At 48.5% G+C, this 17,457-nt stretch overlaps 2 protein-coding genes across 12 annotated transcripts in view; one reads left to right on the forward strand and one right to left on the reverse strand.

The window, feature by feature from the left end:
• Positions 1–10,105, reverse strand: part of IFT172 (intraflagellar transport 172) — a 119,045-nt gene extending 108,940 nt beyond the window's left edge. Inside the window, exons 1-4 of one of the 2 annotated variants that reach the window (XM_039531272.1) lie at positions 9,949–10,105; positions 8,238–8,381; positions 4,619–4,731; positions 426–438 (exon numbers count right to left, since the gene is read on the reverse strand). In XM_039531272.1, the coding sequence (XP_039387206.1) occupies positions 426–438; positions 4,619–4,731; positions 8,238–8,381; positions 9,949–9,987 (309 nt within the window). In that variant the 5' untranslated portion in view covers positions 9,988–10,105. Of the gene's footprint in view, positions 1–398; positions 439–4,618; positions 4,732–8,237; positions 8,382–9,948 lie in introns of both variants that reach the window. The other variant, XM_039531271.1, reaches the window with a different exon arrangement.
• A 60-nt stretch (positions 10,106–10,165) lies between these two features.
• The window catches only part of LOC120400768 (low density lipoprotein receptor adapter protein 1-like), a 43,323-nt gene continuing 36,031 nt past the window's right edge, over positions 10,166–17,457 (forward strand). For all 10 annotated transcript variants that reach the window (XR_005596056.1, XR_005596057.1, XM_039529743.1 and 7 more), the window contains exon 1: positions 10,166–10,534. Coding sequence is in view for 8 of the 10 variants with exons in the window: in XM_039529743.1 (XP_039385677.1) it covers positions 10,450–10,534 (85 nt within the window). In the remaining 2 variants the exon portion in view is untranslated. The remainder of the gene's footprint in view (positions 10,535–17,457) is intronic.

Here is a 17,457-nt window from a genome sequence, read left to right on the forward strand (position 1 = left end):
TCCAACACTGGCAATTTTAAAATCGAGATTGGATATTTTTCTCAACAGTATGCTCCAGTGCAAACAGGAATTAAATCAGAGGAGTCCTTCGGCATGTGTTATCCAGGAGGTCAGACTAGAGAACCACAATGGTCTCTTCAGGCCTTATGAATCAATAGCTTAGTCTCAAAGGAAGAGAGCAGAGCCCCCAGAGCCGGGACATTAAAGACACAGGGCTAGATTTTCAAAAGTAATTAGGTGCCTATAGATGCAGACAGGTGCCTAAGATGGTTTTGGAAGCCCCTCTGGGCACCTATCTGCATCCTTAGACAACTAAATACGTTTGACAATCTGGCTCATCCCGCCTGAGAGCCAGAGGAAAGACCTATAGTAGAGCTGAAAGGGAGGCTGGGACTTACTGTCTGAATGAACTTGTTGCAGATTACCTTCTTATCACCCCTGCAGAAAAAGAAATACACAAATATAATTGCAGTCAGGGCTGGTAACACTTCCTATTAGTAAGGTTGCCCAACACTTCCATTATAAGACCCTGTTTTCAGTTGCTTATACTTTTGCCATATGTTAATTTTATATTGTTCTAGTTTTTTTTTAATAAAAAATGTCATACAGTACCAAGTGAAATGCTTTACAAAAGACAAAGTATATTACACCAACACTCTTATCTTTATCAACCAAACTTGTAATCTCATAAAAAATGACATCCAGTTGACAGGATCTATCTTCCATAAGCCCATGTTGATTGGGTTAATTATATCACCCTCATTTAATTCTTTACATCCTAGGGGACTTCAATTTGAGTGATATATGTTGGAGGTATGATGCTACCAATACGAAAACATTCCTTGGAATTTCTAAATATGGTGGATGACAATTTCCTAACTCAGAAAGCGCTGCATCCAACATGGGGGAACTCTATATTAGACCTTGCCTTGACGGACACAGAGGAACTGATCACAGAATTAAAAGTTAATGGTAGCTGAAAGTTAAAATCTAATGGTAGCTTAGGTACAAGTGATTATGGCTTGATCACATTTATAATATGCAAACAGAATAAAGTCCAGAGAAGTAACATACATACATTTGGTGCTTTAAAAAGGCCATTTTCGCAAACCTGAAAACAATTATGAGCCAAATCAGCTTGCAGAATTTAATAAGAAAAATCTGAATGACAATTGGGAATTATTTAAGAACACTTTACTAGATGCCCAAAATACCATAATCAAGAGAGATGGCTGCATTGGTTAAAAAAACAACCTGCTTTAGAGGAGAAGCAAAGGCAGCTATAAAAATTAAAACATAATATATAACAAATGGAAGAACAGGGAAGTTGATAATTATGAATATAAATCAGAAGCTTGTAACTGTAGAAAATTTATGAAGTAAAGGGACACAAGAAGAAATCTGTGGCTAGCAGAGTTAAAGAGAATAAGAAGGTGTTTCTGGAGTATATTTAGGAAGAAAAAGAATCCTGGCAATGGTATTGGTCCATTACTAGAACCAATAATGGTAGAATTATCAATAATGCAGAAAAGGGAGAAGTGTTTGTTGGGGGTATGTAAGGGTTAAGTAAAGACCTGGGTAACTGCTAGCATGGTATTAGGGAGGAAGACAGGGGCAGGCACTGTCTCTTCGCTTGATAAAGTGCTATCCCTCTCCCTTCCCTTCTCCTTGTTAAGGACAGATAAGCCTTGCAGCAGCATAAGGAATGCAGGGATCTAAAGACTACTCTTTATGTAAAGCAGTGATATCTCCCTATCCCTTCCTTTCCCAGCCACATAAAGGAGCTCGGGGTCTTGGCCACTTCCTCCCTTCCCTGGGAACTGCTGATCAAGGGAATTCATGGCTGCAATTATTGCAAAGAAATGTATCTTCAAATCAAAAACTATCTGTAGAATATGCTAATAGAATGTAGAATATGGGTCAACCTGCTCTTCTAACAGTGTTCAGCACATATTTCTGTTCTGTATTTGAGGGGAAAACAGATGATGTAGTCATATCATATAATGATGGTGAAATACTTTCCATTCCACTAGCATCTCAGGAGGATGTTAAATAGCAGCTGCTAAAGCTAGACACTTTTAAATCAGCAGGTCCAGATAACTTGAATTCAAGAGTTTTAGCAGAGCTGGCCGAGGAGCTCACTGGACCATTAATGTTGATTTTCAGTAAGTCTTGGAACACCAGGGAAGTTCCAGAAGACTGGAAGAAAGCTAATGTGCCAATATTTAAAAAGGGTAAACAGGATGACACAGATAATTATAGGCCTGTCAGTGTGACATCAATTTGGGCAAGGTAATAGAGTGGCTGTCAGGAATAAGGCCCTGCAGCTATGCCTGCTGAATCTCCTGACAGCCTAATGAACAGAGCTGGGCTGCATGAGCCTGTAAGGGTGCGGACTCATCCCTGCAGCCCCTCTTGCTGGTCTCTCAGGGAATCAGCTCATTCCAGCTCCGGAGTGCCCTCTGCAGGCCGGTGATCCGCCTTCCCGCTTGCTGTTGGCCCCCGTGTCCCTCCCTGGACCCAGTGCCCCTTTTACCTGGGGTGCTGCCCCCTGGGAGTAACCCCTTTCAGCCTCAGGGTCTCCCCCTCCCAGGGGAACCCCCACCCACTATCCCCACCTTGCCTCAGTATCAGGCTACTGCCAGTCATCATCTAGCCCCCACACCCTGGGGCAGACTGCAGTATCAGCCTGCTTGTCACTGGCAAGGTTGGGTTTGGACCTGCTGCCTTTGCCTACCCCTGGGCTGCCCTCTGCAACCCCCAGTACCTGTTAGCCCAATGCTAGGTCGCAGCCTGGGGCTTTCCAGGCTGGAGCTCCCCAGCTCCTCTATCAGGGCCAGGCCAGGGCGCAGGGCGGGTCACACCCAGCCAGAACCAGAGCCAGAGAGAAGGCAGCAGCAAGGCTGGCTCCAGCAGCACAGCAGCAGCTTGCAGCTTGCTCAAAGCATTTGCTAAGGCTGTGATTCATTCTCTCTCCTCCCCCTCCCTCCCCCTCCTTGCCCCCTCCAGCCACCCCAACCTGGACCCCTGGGCTCAAATTTCTGACTTCAAGGCTGACATCTTCTCATCCTGCTCTGGACCTGGACTCCTGGCCACCTCCCTGCTCAACTCGCTAGGCTGACTCCTCCTGCTTCAACCATATATAGGCTGCTGCCCCGCCCCAGTCCAGTCCCTGCTGATACAGGACGCAGTTAACAAAGAATTAAAGGCGGGTAATATAATTAATGTCAATCAATACGGCTTCATGGAAAATATGGAAAAGGTAATAGTGTTGATGAAAGGGCATTTGACTTGGTACCACATGACATTCTGATTAAAAAACTACAAGGAGATCAAATTAACACAGCACACATTAAATAGTTTAAAAACTGGCTAACTGTAAATCAAAGAATCATAGAACTGGAAGGGCCCTCCAGAGGCAGGAATTATTTTGGGGAAATTCCATGGCCTGCGTTATACAGGAAGTCAGACTGGATGATCACAGTGGTACCTTCTGGCCTTGGAATCTATGATTTTATTTTATAAATTGCTAATTTATAGTTATTGCCAGACATTTCAGTTTTGCGAAACAGTCCCCTGTTTGGGCCCCTCCCCTGCTATATGTTCTCAGGGCAGTGAGTCTGGGTACTGAGCAGGCACAGAATTCTCTTACTTTGTGTAGGAGCTTTCCTGCGGCAGCAGGAATATCTCCCTGCAGAGGGATAAGGCGGAGCCCAAACAGCTCCCTAGAACCACACGCAGGGGGAGCAGACCATCAGGGGGAGGGGGAAAGTAGGCCTTTAAAACAGTTACTTCCCAGAACAACTGTAGTTCTTGTAGGCAAGAGCCTCCACAGATCCACACTGCAGAGGATGCATGTGTCCTGGGTGCATCAGCACTGATCTCCTGAACAGCAATGTCCACTGGGGCTGTGCACACTGCCCATTTCCTCACTCCCCACTCCCCTCAGCATACATAGAAGAATATGATGACCTACATCTGATTTGCAGGAGGCCACAGCTTGAGAGTGAAGGGATTTGACTTCTGCCACATTAGTACAGCCTGGAGTGGAGCAGGAAAGGCACGAACAAGCCATGAGCCAAAACAATATGCCTGATGGGGCTCAATATCCCTAACACTAACTATAGGAACGACAGACATTGAGAAAAGCCAAACTTCCATAGAAGGGAGCTGAATTCCTATTGCCCCAACTGTCCCCAGAAGCAACTGAGGAGCAGTCATGTCTGCACTCCTTATAAGGCCCCGGCAAAAGTCAGAGGGCACAAGAAGTGGGCAGGGTGTGCAAAGGCCCTATAGCCTGCTCCTCCAGACCTCTGGCTGGCACACACCTGCAGAAGAGATCTGGCAGGTAGTACAGTACTTGAAGAACCTTTATGCTGTTCAGCAAAACCACTCAGTGTAACAGGGGACCGCAGTTCAGGGTTGGGTAAGGTATGATTTGAAGGGGAGGTGAGGGCTAGTGTAGAGTGAGATCTGGCTGAACACCAGGGCAAAAATCATGGGCATGAAGAACACATTGTGCATTTCCAAAGCAGCCTGCGGTATTGGCAGAAAGGAGGCACCGCACACACAGGTGCATGGCACCACACACACAGGGATGCTATACTGAGGGCCTCACCATTCCTCTCCGATCTTGTAGACGTAGATGATGTTGTCTGTTTGTCCAATGGCAATCTTGGTGGAGTCAGGAGAGAATGCCATGCCTTTCACCATGTAGCTCTTCCTGCCATACTGGGGAGAGGAGAAGGGAGGAAGCGTGGACCAAGGGTGAGGTTAATTAAACATGTCCCAAAAGAACCTCAAGACAGACCCAGAGTAAGGATCACAGGTCAACCCATTCAGTGGTGTAAAGGCCCATACAACATACAAGCTGATCCCATTCCCATCCCATCTCCATGGTGCGAGCTTCCTGCAGTTATGAACTACACTGATCTAGTGTTTTGTTTTTGTTTTACCAGAAAAATATTTATCAATTTTATATTTAAATTTGTATTAAAAAAAATCTCTTTACAATCCCTGAATTTGGGAGAAACAAGACACCTAAAATCAGTAACCCAACATTTCACCTAGGTTTTGGAGATCCCCATAAAGACACATGACCTTTGTAGGTCCATTTATTAAGGTGGTTTTGATTTTCTATTAATGATGTGCGTACACAAGCATGCATGACATATTACTGCACATGTGGGTGTATGTACTAGATATGAACACTGATCTAGTGTTGCCAGGCACCTGGCTGTGGTTACAGCTGCTATATACAATATCTAGCAGGGAGGTTAATGAGAGTCACTAACCACTGGACCTTATCAAGGGCCATGGGGGATTCTCCATCACTGACAATTTTCCAATCAAGATTGGATGTTCTTCTAAAAGCTAGATCCTAGGAATTAGTTTGGGGAAGTTCTATAGCCTGTGTTATACAGGAGGTCAGACTACATGATCACAGTGGTCCCTTCTGGCCTTGGGATCTATGGAATGAGGGTGGGTCAGTGTGAGTGAGATACCCCAGCCCAGCAGAGACAGCTGAAGGATTAGGTAACCTGCTAGCTCAGTCTGATTTCTCCTTCCATACAAGTTGTTCACTGGATGCATGCTAGGCAATTAGAGATATGGCTCCCTATTGCTGTGCTCATGCACACAGAAGCACATGCTTACTCCCACGGGTGCATATGGCCAAACACCACAGCCAGACCACATACAAAAGCATGCACAAACACGCACAGGTGCATGCATTCTCACAGTGGCAGCCCTTAAACACACTGACAGGTAGGTAGATGCTACATACACTGGACATGAGAACAGTCATTCTAGGTGTGACAGAATGTATCCCTGGGTCCAAGCCCTAAACACTATTGTAATAACCTTTGTTCAAAGTATTCCTTGTGAAGTATCATTTGAAAACTCATAATTTGCTGGTCATTATTGTTCTGGCAAAATATGTGTGGCAACATTTTATGTGAAGATATAAGATTTTCCAGTATGATGTTATTAACATATGTTCCAAATCACAGCTCTCCCCAAGCAGAAGTTGGCAAATAGGTCTGTCCTAAACAAAGGAATGTGTGCTCTGCTTAATTTGCAGTAAACAGAGTCATCAAGCAGGAAGGGGAAACACAGGAAGCTCAAATAGATGAGAAAAGCAGCAGGGAATGTCCTTCCACATGGACTTTTTGTCTCCTGGTACCCAGCTGGAAATGTTTTACAAAAGGGGGGACTGAAACTATGGGCTGGTCTACACTACGGGGGGAAATCGATCTAAGATACGCAACTTCAGCTACGTGAATAATGTAGCTGAAGTCGAAGTATCTTAGATCGAATTACCTACCTTCCTCACGGTGCAGGATCGATGTCCGCGGCTCCCCATGTCGACTCCGCTACGGCCATTCGGCTTGGTAGAGTTCTGGAGTCGACAGGAGCTCATTTGGGGTCGATATATCGCGTCTAGATGAAACGCGATATATCGATCCCCAAGAAATCGATTGCTACCCGCTGTATCAGCGGGTAGTGAAGACGTAGCCTATAAAAAGGAAGGGAGAACACCCCAACATACCCCTCTCTCTTCCCTTGCCCATCACATTCTCTACAGCTGAAGCAAAAGGAAGCCTTCATTGGATTCTGAGAGAAGGAGTTCTGACCTAGAGGGTTTGGACAGTAAGACTGCTGAAAGCACATGGTGAGAAACATTGCTTGAATCTGATATAGTTTATTAATTTGGCACCAGTAGGGTTTTAACATTATTTTAGGGCTGTCAAACGATTAAAAAAATTAATCGCAATTAATCGCGAGATTTAAAAAAATAATCACAATTAATTGCAGTTTTAATCACACTGTTAAACAATAATAGAATATCATTTATTTAAATAGATCATAAATAGGGCATAAGAGCATGTTAGACAAATGCCTGTCAGGGATGGTCTAGATAATATTTAGTCGTGCCATGAGTGCAGAGGGCTGGACTAGATGACCACTTGAAGTCCCTTCCAGTCCTATGATTCTACGAAGATGGTCAGAAACGCAACCCCATCCTCAGGGTGTCCCTAAACTTCTGACTGCCAGAAGCTTGGACTGGATGACAGGGGATGGATTGCTTGATAATTTCCCTATTCTGTTCATTCCCTCTGAATCACCTGGCACTGGTCACTGTCAGAAGAGAAGTTACTGGGCTAGATGGACCATTGGTCTGACCCAGTATGGCTATTCTTATGTTCTTATGAAATTGATATTTTGTATTCTGATCCAACCCCTGTACCATTTTGGGTACAGGCTACAGACTTCTGTTTCACCAGCCATCAAGAGGACCAGTCAGGTATGCTGGAATGCAAGCTAGCTGTAGATATCTCCAGGCTGTTTGTTTGCTGACACGGTTGTGAAGCATTTGAAAGGACTGAAAAGTTGCCATTTCTCAAGATCTGAAAAGTCCAGGTGACACACAGTACACACACGCTATGATCATATTATAAAGACTGAAAAATCACCTCTGAGAGTTCAGAAGGAATGTGTTTTGGGAATTGGTCCTGCTTTGAGCAGGGGGTTGGACTAGATGACCCCCTGAGGTCCCTTACAACCCTGATATTCTATGATTCTATTCTATGTGTGTGCTAAAGTATATATATAAAAAAAATGCTGATACCTTATATTTGAATGTTTGCATCAAAAACAAAAAGGGGAAACATCTGTATAAGGAAAATCAGTAGATTTATTGTTTAATAGTTTTGTTAAGAAGTTATTCCTGGTATTCCAAAAAATATTTACAATACTTTATACTATATACAATGTGTTTCGTATGCATTGCTTGTTTTACTAAGAAAGTGCACAGTAGTCTCTCTAAGGTTTAACTCTGTGTCATGCTTTCTGAAAAGTTTTGACAAGACAGAACTTTAGCCTCTGCTTCAACAAAGAGTTAAGCTGAAGTCCAGGAAAGAGGGGATGGTATAATTATACAGAATATTGCTTAAGCATTCCCTCCCCTGTCCCCTTTACAACAGCATAGGAACAGTCTCGGCCATGTAGTTGTACTCTGATGGGAGCAGCATTTGAGGCTGTGCTTTGGGGCTGTGCAAAACGTGGTGCAGCATTTCAAGCTGTTATGAGCCCTCTGAAAAGTATGGAGCAACTTACAAGTTGCTCTTCTACTGCCAAAAAACTGCCCTGCATAGCAGCATGCAAAGTATCAGTATCTCACAGACCAAGAGGGTACGGTGTCCAGTTACACACAAGCAAACAAACAATCTCTTTACCTTTGCATCAGCAGGCTTGGTGGAAAATTTGTCCCTTCTCTCTCCATGTTCATCATACAGAAGCACGACCCTGTCTACAGTGCAGACAGCAAACTTGGCATTGTTGTAGGACCAAGCCATGCAGGTGACCTTTGCAGCACCATCCTGGAAGAAAACACAGCCATTGCCAGTCTGGAAGATGGTCAGACCAAAGGTCCATCTAGCCCAGTATCCTGTCTTCCGACAGTGGGCAATGCCAGGTGCCCCAGAGGGAATGAACAGAACAGGTAACGATCAAGTGATGCATCCCATCGCCCATTCCCAGCTTCTGGCAAACAGAGGTTAGAGACACCATCCCTGCGCATCCTGGCTAACAGCCATTGACTCCAAAACCCCTTTTCTTGAGTGGTAACAGCTAATTTAGACCCCATCGTTTTATATGTTTAGTTAGGATTGTCAACTCTGCCATGTACATTGGCCAAACCGGACAGTCTCTACGCAAAAGAATAAATGGACACAAATCTGACATCAGGAATCATAATATTCAAAAACCAGTAGGAGAACACTTCAACCTCTCTGGTCACTCAGTAACAGACTTAAAAGTGGCAATTTTGCAACAGAAAAACTTCAAAAACAGACTCCAACGAGAATCTGCTGAACTGGAATGAATTTGCAAACTAGATACCATTAACATGGGCTTGAATACAGACTGGGCGTGGCTGGGTCATTACACAAATTGAATCTATTTCCCCATGTTAAGTATCCTCACACCTTCTTGTCAACTGTCTGAAATGGCCATCTTGATTATCACTACAAAAGTTTTTCCCCCCCTGCTCATAATAGCTCATCTTAATTAATTAGCCGCTTAGAGTTGGTATGACAACTTCCACCTTTTCATGTTCTCTGTATGTATATATATATATCATCTTACTGTATGTTCCATTCTATGCATCTGATGAAGTGGGTTTTAGCCCACAAAAACTTATGCCCAAATAAATGTGTTAGTCTCTAAGGTGCCACAAGTTCTTTTTGCGGATACAGACTAACACGGCTGCTACTCTGAAACCAGCTGGGATTATGTTTTCCAGTGTGCATTACTTTGCATTTGTCCATCTAGTCCAGGGGTAGGCAACCTATGGCACACGTGCCGAAGGCAGCACGCGAACTGATTTTCAGTGGCACTCACACTGCCTGGGTCCTGGCCACCAGTCCCAGGGGGCTCTGCATTTTAATTTAATTTTAAATGAAAATTCTTAAACATTTTAAAAACCTTATTTACTTTACACACAACAATAGTTTAGTTATATGTTATAGACTTATAGAAAGAGACCTTCTAAAAACGTTAAAATGTATGACTGGCGCGCGAACCCTTGCATCAGAGTGAATGGATGAAGACTCGGCACAGCACTGCTGACAGGTTGCCGACCCCTGAGCTAGGCCACAGTATCTGCTCTCTGACGGGCCAGCCCACCGGCTTTAGGGGAGGGTGCAGCTCCCCGCAGTGGCCATGGTGGGGCAGCCTGCCCCAGGGACCGGGTCCCCCGCCCCGCCCCGCTCTGGTTTGAGCGTTGCCACTTGCGGAGCTGTTTCCGAACGGACCCCTCGGAGCGCGCTGCCAGGCTCTGGGCTCAGCCACGTCCTGTGGCTGGCAGTTCCACAGGCCGTTGTCCCCACGCTCCGGCCCGCCAGGCCCCTCACGCGCCCGGACGCCTGGGTCCCGCCCGCGGCTGACCTGGGGGGTGAGCAGCGTCCGCACGTGCCGCAGCTGCATCCCGAGGCCTCTCGCGCCAGCCCGGCCACGGTGCCACTCTGGCTCCGCGTCTCCCGCCTCCGCGTTGCCCCGGTAACAGTCGGTCGAACACCACAGTACGCAAACGGACTACGTCACAGGGAGCGACCCGCATCGCGCATGCGCCAAGCCAGGCAGCGCCTCAGGGCGACGGCAGGGTTAGACGCATAGACTCCACCCTCACGTGCAACGGCCAGCGGCTTCGCCTCACCCACAAGCCCCGCCCATTCCCCAGAGCCCCGCCTCCATCAGCCGTGAGCCACACCCTCTTCCACAAGCCACGCCCACTCAGGCCGCCTGAGCTCCCCAGACAAGCCCCGCCCCCACAGCCAGTCGCGTGTTCGGCCGACTCCGCGTGTCCCGCGGGGGCTGGGTCGGGAGCGCGCGCTGGCCCCGCCCCGCCCCGCCCCGCCCCGCCGGGGGCTGCACGGCAGAGCCGCGGGGATGGAGGCGCTGCGGGCGGCGGGACGGGCCGTGCTGCGGAGCCCCCGACTCGCCCGCCACGGCCTGGGGCTCTGCTGGCACCGCAGTGAGTGTGGGGCGCGGGCGGGTTGTGGGGCTATTGAGGGTGGGGTGGTACAGAGGGGGCTGGGTGGGGTATTGAGGGTGGGGGCACTGAGTGCTGCGGGGATATTGGGGTGGTACAGAGGAGCTGGGTGGGGGCACTGAGGGGCTGTGGGTATTGAGGGTGGGGGTGGTACAGTGGGGGCTGGGTGGGGTATTGAGGGTGGGGGCACTGAGGGGCTGTGGGTATTGAGGGTGGTACAGAGGGGGCTGGGTGGGGTTACTGAAGGCGAGGGCAGGGTGGGGTACTGAGGGTGGGGTAGTGAGGGTGGGGTGGGTGGTACAGAGGGGGCTGGGTGGGGGTAGTGAGGGTGGGGTGGTACAGTGGGGTTACTGAAGGCGAGGCAGGGTGGGGTACTGAGGGTGGGGTAGTGAGGGTGGGGTGGGTGGTACAGAGGGGGCTGGGTGGGGGTAGTGAGGGTGGGGTGGTACAGTGGGGTTACTGAAGGCGAGGGCAGGGTGGGGTACTGAGGGGTGTGGGGGGTACTGAGGGTGGGGGTAGTGAGGGTGGAATGGGGGCACTGAGGGGGGGTGTCAAGGGCAGGGTGGAGGGCTGTGGGAATATTTGGGGAGGATACTGAGGGGGCTGTGGGAGTATTTTGGGTGAAGGTGATGTAGGGTACTGAAGGGGGCTGTGGGGGTACTGAGGGTGGGGATAATGAGGGGGGTTTGGGGGTATTGAGAGTGAGAGCAGGGTGGGGGTATTGAGTGTGGGGTATTGAGGGTGAATGGGGGCTGTGGCATTACTGAAGGGGAGGGCGGGGTGGGGTGGATGGTCCAGGGGGGGCTGTGTGGGTATTGAGGGTGGGGTGGGTGGTACAGAGGGGGACTGTGGGGTTACTGAAGGTGAGGGCAGGGTGGGGTACTGAGGAGTGTGGGAGGTACTGAGGGTGGGGGCAGTGAGAGCGGAATGGGGTTACTGGGGGGTGTTGAGGGCAGGATGGAGGGCTGTGGAAGTATTTAGGGTGATGGTGGTGTAGGGTATTGAGGGTCGGGTTGGGGGCTGTGGGAGTATTGAGGGTGAGGGTAGGGTGGGGGCCAGTGAGAGTACAGACTTAGATCTGTGGGTGAATCTGGCTGATGGGGCTCTTTTTCTTTCAGCCTGTGTGGGGACATTAAGGGTGGTTGTGGGGGGGGGAGTGAAAGCAGCAGGCAGGATTGAGGGGGGTGGGGTGAGTCTTGGCAGGTGGGGCCCTTTTCCTCCTCCAGCCCAGGTGGGGGGCAATGAGTGCCAGGGGCCCCAGGAGCAGGAGGAGCCATGGCATTGCTGGGGGACTGAGTGTCTCTGCCCCCACCCCTATATCTCAGGGCACTCCATCGTCTAAGCCAGTGTTTTTAAAACCGTGGGTCGTGACCCATTACTGGGTCGCAGCATGTAAAGTGCTGGGTCACCTTGCTGTGGTCAGCACCGCCAACCGGGATGTTAAATGTCCCGTCGGCAGTGCTGCCCAGTTAAGGCAGGCTAGTGCCTACCTTTTCTAACACCACACTGTGCCCCGGAAGCAGCCAGCAGCAGGTCCGGCGTCTAGGCAGGGGGGCCACAGGGCTCCGTGCGCTGCCCCTGCCCCGAGCACCAGCTCTGGCCAATGGGAACTGGGGGTGGGGGGTGGTGCCTGTGGGTGAGAGCCTCCACCTGGGAGCCAGACCTGCTGCTGGCTGTTTCTGAGGTGCAGCATGGTCCACCGTGCACCCCGGCTGCGCCTCTGACTGGGATCTGATGGAGGGAAGTCCGTGCCCCAACCCCATGCCTCAATCCTCTGCCCCAGCCCTGAGCCCCCCAAAACCTGGAACCCCTTCCTGCACCCCAAACTCCTCATCCCTGGCCCCACCCCAGAGCCCTGAACCCCTCCCACACCCCAACCCTCTGCCCAGAGCCCCCTCCCACACCCTGAACCCCTCATTCGTGACCCCACCCCACAGCCCTCACCCCAACCATCTGCCCCAGCCCTCAACCTCTCCCACACCCCAAACCTCTCATCCACAGCTTTATTGTGTCGCATGCATCAACAATGTTCTTCAACTGGGTCCCCAGAAAAAAAGTTTGAAAACCACTGGTCTAAGCAGGGCTGCCTCCAGGCTGCAGAGACACTGAGTCTGAGCCCTAATCTCATGGGCTGGGAGTGTCCATAGCACTATCCCTTTGGGTCCTGGAATGCCAGTTTGGGACCCCTGCTTCTCTCTGCAGTCAGAGATGACTCTGCACTCGGACCATGGGACAGCAAATAAAAGCGGGGGGGGGGCAATCTTTCCAAACACAGTTGAACTGCTCCAAATGCTGCAGTCCCATCACTGAAAGACCCCCAGTGACCTGGTGCTAAAGGGGCCCAGTAACAATTGCCCAGACCCTCTGGGAATTGGGTCATGTTCCTTCAGCACTCCAGATCTCAAGGGTTCCCAGGCACCTCTGAGAGGGGACATGGTGCTATCTCAGATCCCAGACTCCAAGGGTTAATCTCTTGTCTCCGAGATAGTTTTATACTAATGGATGTGGCTATGTGGCCGGTACTGTCTTTGTGTTTAGTGTCCAGAGACCCCATTTGGGATGGGGCTCCACTGTCCTGGGTGGTGCTGGACAAATGCTGGACTTGCCCCAGGGAGCTTACAGTTTTAGGATGCAAAGTGCACCCATGTGGATTAACAAATTCAAAAATTGAGATTTCTATTGTATTTGATATGAAGAGTAACACAATCAGTACAGAGGTCCTCATTTTATAGTACATTCATTTGTTTTACAGAGTGGTCAAATTTTCAATATGCTGCATATTTTTGTATCCATGAAGGGGACTGATTATTAGGGGAAGACAGCTTGAGTTCTTGACACCCAGGAGGGAGACAGCTCCTCTTTCCCTCCCATTATGAGTGTGGAAGTAGAGAAAGAACTGACAGGGATTTGAAGGAGATTTCATAGTCAAATAGTCCCCTTATGTGAGCAAGAGTTAGGCTAGCTGTAACCCTAACAACGTGAGATTTGTAGAAGTGAGGATTGTGTGAGGTGAGTGAGAAAGAACTGTGTGAGAAAAGTATGGAATGTGTAGACTAAGTAGAGGTGAGAAAAATAAGATATCAGGATGACCTATGTATGAACAAAATGCAGCTGTTGCTCATTATTGTATGTAACAAAGGTATAAATGCTTGCTGTAATTGTTTACCTGGTGAGAGACCTGTTTAGTTCTCCCTCCATGCAATTGCTAGAGATAATAAAGTATCTGACTTGCTGCACCCAACCTGAGAATGAGAACTCTGTTTTTCTCCAACATGAGGGAACTGACTTAAAATTCAAAAGAAAGAGGGAGGGGATTGAACTCCTCATTGCCCCCCCTTTCAACAGCAAGAAATCAGAATGTTAACTGGCTATTTCTGCTAAAAAGATCAGTAGTAAAATAATAAATGATGACACTGGGCTTCAGAGTCACCATCCCATTGGGATAATTTGGACAGTTACACCTCTCAGGATATTGTTTGAGGCAGATTCAGGAACACAATGCTGCCATTGTTGCAGCATAGGAAGGGTGGGAAAGAGGGACATGGCTGGATAGTTACAATTCCCACACAAAAATGAGGAGTACTTGTGGCACCTTAGAGACTAACAAATTTATTCGGGCATAAGCTTTTGTGGGCTAAAACCCACTTCATCAGATGCATGGAGTGGAAAATACAGTCGGAAGACGCACGTACACACACACACTCACTCACTCTGAGGGTTGCCATACCAACTTTAACAAGACAAATCAATTAAATTGAACTATTATCAGCAGGAGGGGGAAAAAAACTTTTGTAGTGGTAATCAGGATGGCCCATTTCAAACAGTTGACAAGAAGGTGTGAGTAACAGTAGGGGGGGAAATTAGCATACGGAAATAGTTTTTAGTTTGCTAATGACCCATCCACTCCCAGTCTTTATTTAGGCCTAACTTGATGGTGTCCAGTTTGCAAACTAATTCCAGTTCTGCAGTTTCTTGTTGGAGTCTGTTTCTGAAGTTTTTTTGTTGAAGAATTGCCACTTTTAGGTCTGCAATTGGGTATCCAGGGAGGTTGAAGTGTTCTCCGATTAGTTTTTGAATTTTATGATTCTTGATGTCTGGTTTGTGTCCATTTATTCTTTTGCATAGAGACTGTCTGGTTTGGCCAATGTACATGGCAGGGGGCATTGCTGGCATTGGTGTCCCTTGAATAGATATGTGGACAGAGTTGGCAATGGGGTTAGTTGCAAGGATAGGTTCCTGGGTTAGTGTTTTTTGTTGTGTGGTTGCTAGTGAGTATTTGCTTCAGATTTGGGGTCTGTCTGTGAGAACTGGCCTGTCTGCCAAGGTCTGTGAGAGTGAAGGATCATCCTTCAGGATAGGTTGTAGATCCTTGATCATGTGCTGGAGAGGTTTTAGTTGGGGGCTGAAGGTTACGGCTAGTGGTGTTCTGTTACTTTCTTTGTTGGTCCTGTGCTGTAGTAGCTGACTTCTGGATACTCTTCTGGCTCTGTCAATCTGTTTCTTCACTTCAGCAGGTGGGTATTGTAGTTTTAAGAACACTTGATAGAGATCCTGTAGGTGTTTGAGGGATTGGAGAAAATGTGGTTGTATCTTTGAGCTTGGCTGTAGACAATGGACTGTGTAATGTGGTCTGGATGAACTGTTTGAAACGGGCCATCCTGATTACCACTACAAAGGTTTTTTTTCCTCCTGCTGATGATAGCCCACTTTAATTGATTTGTCTCATTAGTGTTGATATGGCAACACCTATCTTTTCATGTTCTCTGTATATATATCTTTCTACTGTATTTTCCACTCCATGCATCTGATGAAGTGGGTTTTAGTCCATGAAAGCTTATGCCCAAATAAATTTGTTAGTCTCTAAGGTGCCACAAGTACTCGTTCTTTTTGCTGATACAGACTAACACGGCTACCACTCTGAGACTTAAAAATGGCAATTTTTCAACAAAAAAGCTTCAGAAACAGACTTCAACGAGAAACTGCAGAACTGGAATTAATTTACAAACTGGACACCATCAAATTAGGCTTGAATAAAGAGTGGGAGTGGATGGGTCACTACAAAACAATTTTCCCTCTGCTGATAACTCTCACCTTCTTATCAACTGTTGCAAATGGGCAACATACACCTTGATTGCATTGGCCTCTTTAGCACTACAAAAGTAATTTTCCCTCTCTTGATATTCACCCCTTGTTGTCAACTGTTGAGAATAGGCCACTTCCACCTTAATTGAATTGGCCTCATTAGCACTGACCCCCCCCCCACTTGGTAAGGCAACTCCCATCTTTTCATGTGAGATATATATACACACACTGCTTACTGTATTTTCCACTCCATGTGTCTGATGAAGTGGGTTTTAGCCCTTGAAAGCTTATGCCCAAATAACTGTGTTAGTCTCTAAGGCAGTGGTCGCTAACCTTTTCCGTGGGGCAGGCGCTGGACGACTAGCCGCCGAGGACTGTGGCCGCCGGAGAAGCAGCCACTGAAATGATGCCATGAAGCGGCACGTCAAGAGGCGTTGCCACCGAAATGCTGCCATGAAGGAGCGTCATCAAGAGGCGTCGCCGCTGAAATGCCGCTGAAATTCGGGGTTTCGGCAGTAGCGCTTCTTGACGTTGCCCCTTTTTGGCAGCATTTTGGCAGCTGCTTATCCGGCGGCCAGTAGGCGGGTGCACATGGATGCCCCGGCAGGCACCGCGTTCGGGACCCCTGCTGTAAGGTGCCACAAAGACTCCTCGTTGTTTTTGCTGATACAGACTAACACAGCCACCACTCTGAAACCAATTCCCACACAATACGCCTTGAAAGCACTGAGCTGGGGCTGCTAGAGCACAGGGCCCAGCTGTGCAAACCGAAAGTAGTATTACTGCAGGCATTCACACCTCACCTACACTGAACCACTCAGCATGCACTCACTATCTATCACCTGTCTCTCTCCACCCTTGTGAATGTCCAGTGGCTTCATACTGATGTGAGTGAGGTCTGGCATCAGGTCCCCCTCTCAGTGTGGGAGATGTTCAGGGGAAACAGAGCAAATGGGGGAGTGCTGCTGGAGAGTGATCTGGATTGGTAACTCAGTAGAAATGAGGAATCAAAATTTGCATTTGCAAAGTAAGGCTGCTTGTTGGCTGGTCAGATGGAAGAGGGAGATGTTGACTGTGCAAGGTGCCTGGGGTGGGGAGAGCTGAGTGGAGCAATGTGGGTGCTGGATGGGAGGCAGCTGTGATGGAGAAGGGGCACCGAAGAGCAGAGATGGGGTGTTGAATGATTAAGCTGCTCTTTCCTTGCTCTTAGTGGCTTGGGCTGTGCCTCTTCTGGGGAAGGGGGTTCTGTGCTCTCTGGATAGTGGGGTGGGCAGGCCAGACTGCACAATCTCCTCCTGAAGACAGAGCCTGAATGCTGTGGTGAAAGCACTTTGTGCTCCTGTCCCTATTCTGCCTTTGGAGACTCACTTTTTTCCAGACCCCCAGTTCCCCTGAGTGCAGATGAAAGTGGAACAGTTGGTGATAGCAGGAGCATGTTGCTAAGATACAGGAAGCTGTGAAAGCTCAGCAGCCTCCTGTCTCTGGAGAGCTGCAGAGAAGAGCTAGAGTACTCTAGCAGGTGGGGCCTGAGCCAGTCTGAGACCAGCCCCACAGTGCTGGCTGGAGACCTCACACACATGCACCCTGATACTCCAGTGGGGATGGGCTACCCCTGAATCCCGATCCAAAACCACACAGGTGGGGACCACACATAAAGCTGAAGGAGCAAAAGGATCTTAATGTAGGACATAGTCACTGAGCCAGCCTGACCTGGGGGATGCCAGCCCAGCCATGTGTATGGAGCTGGGCGGAAGGGAGGTGCTAGCTTGGCCCCATTTATTTACTTGTAACTTACAGCTGAATCCTCCCATTTCTAACTAGCA

The sequence above is a fragment of the Mauremys reevesii genome, linkage group 3, assembly GCF_016161935.1.
Source record: "Mauremys reevesii isolate NIE-2019 linkage group 3, ASM1616193v1, whole genome shotgun sequence".
NCBI classification, from domain to species: domain Eukaryota; kingdom Metazoa; phylum Chordata; order Testudines; family Geoemydidae; genus Mauremys; species Mauremys reevesii.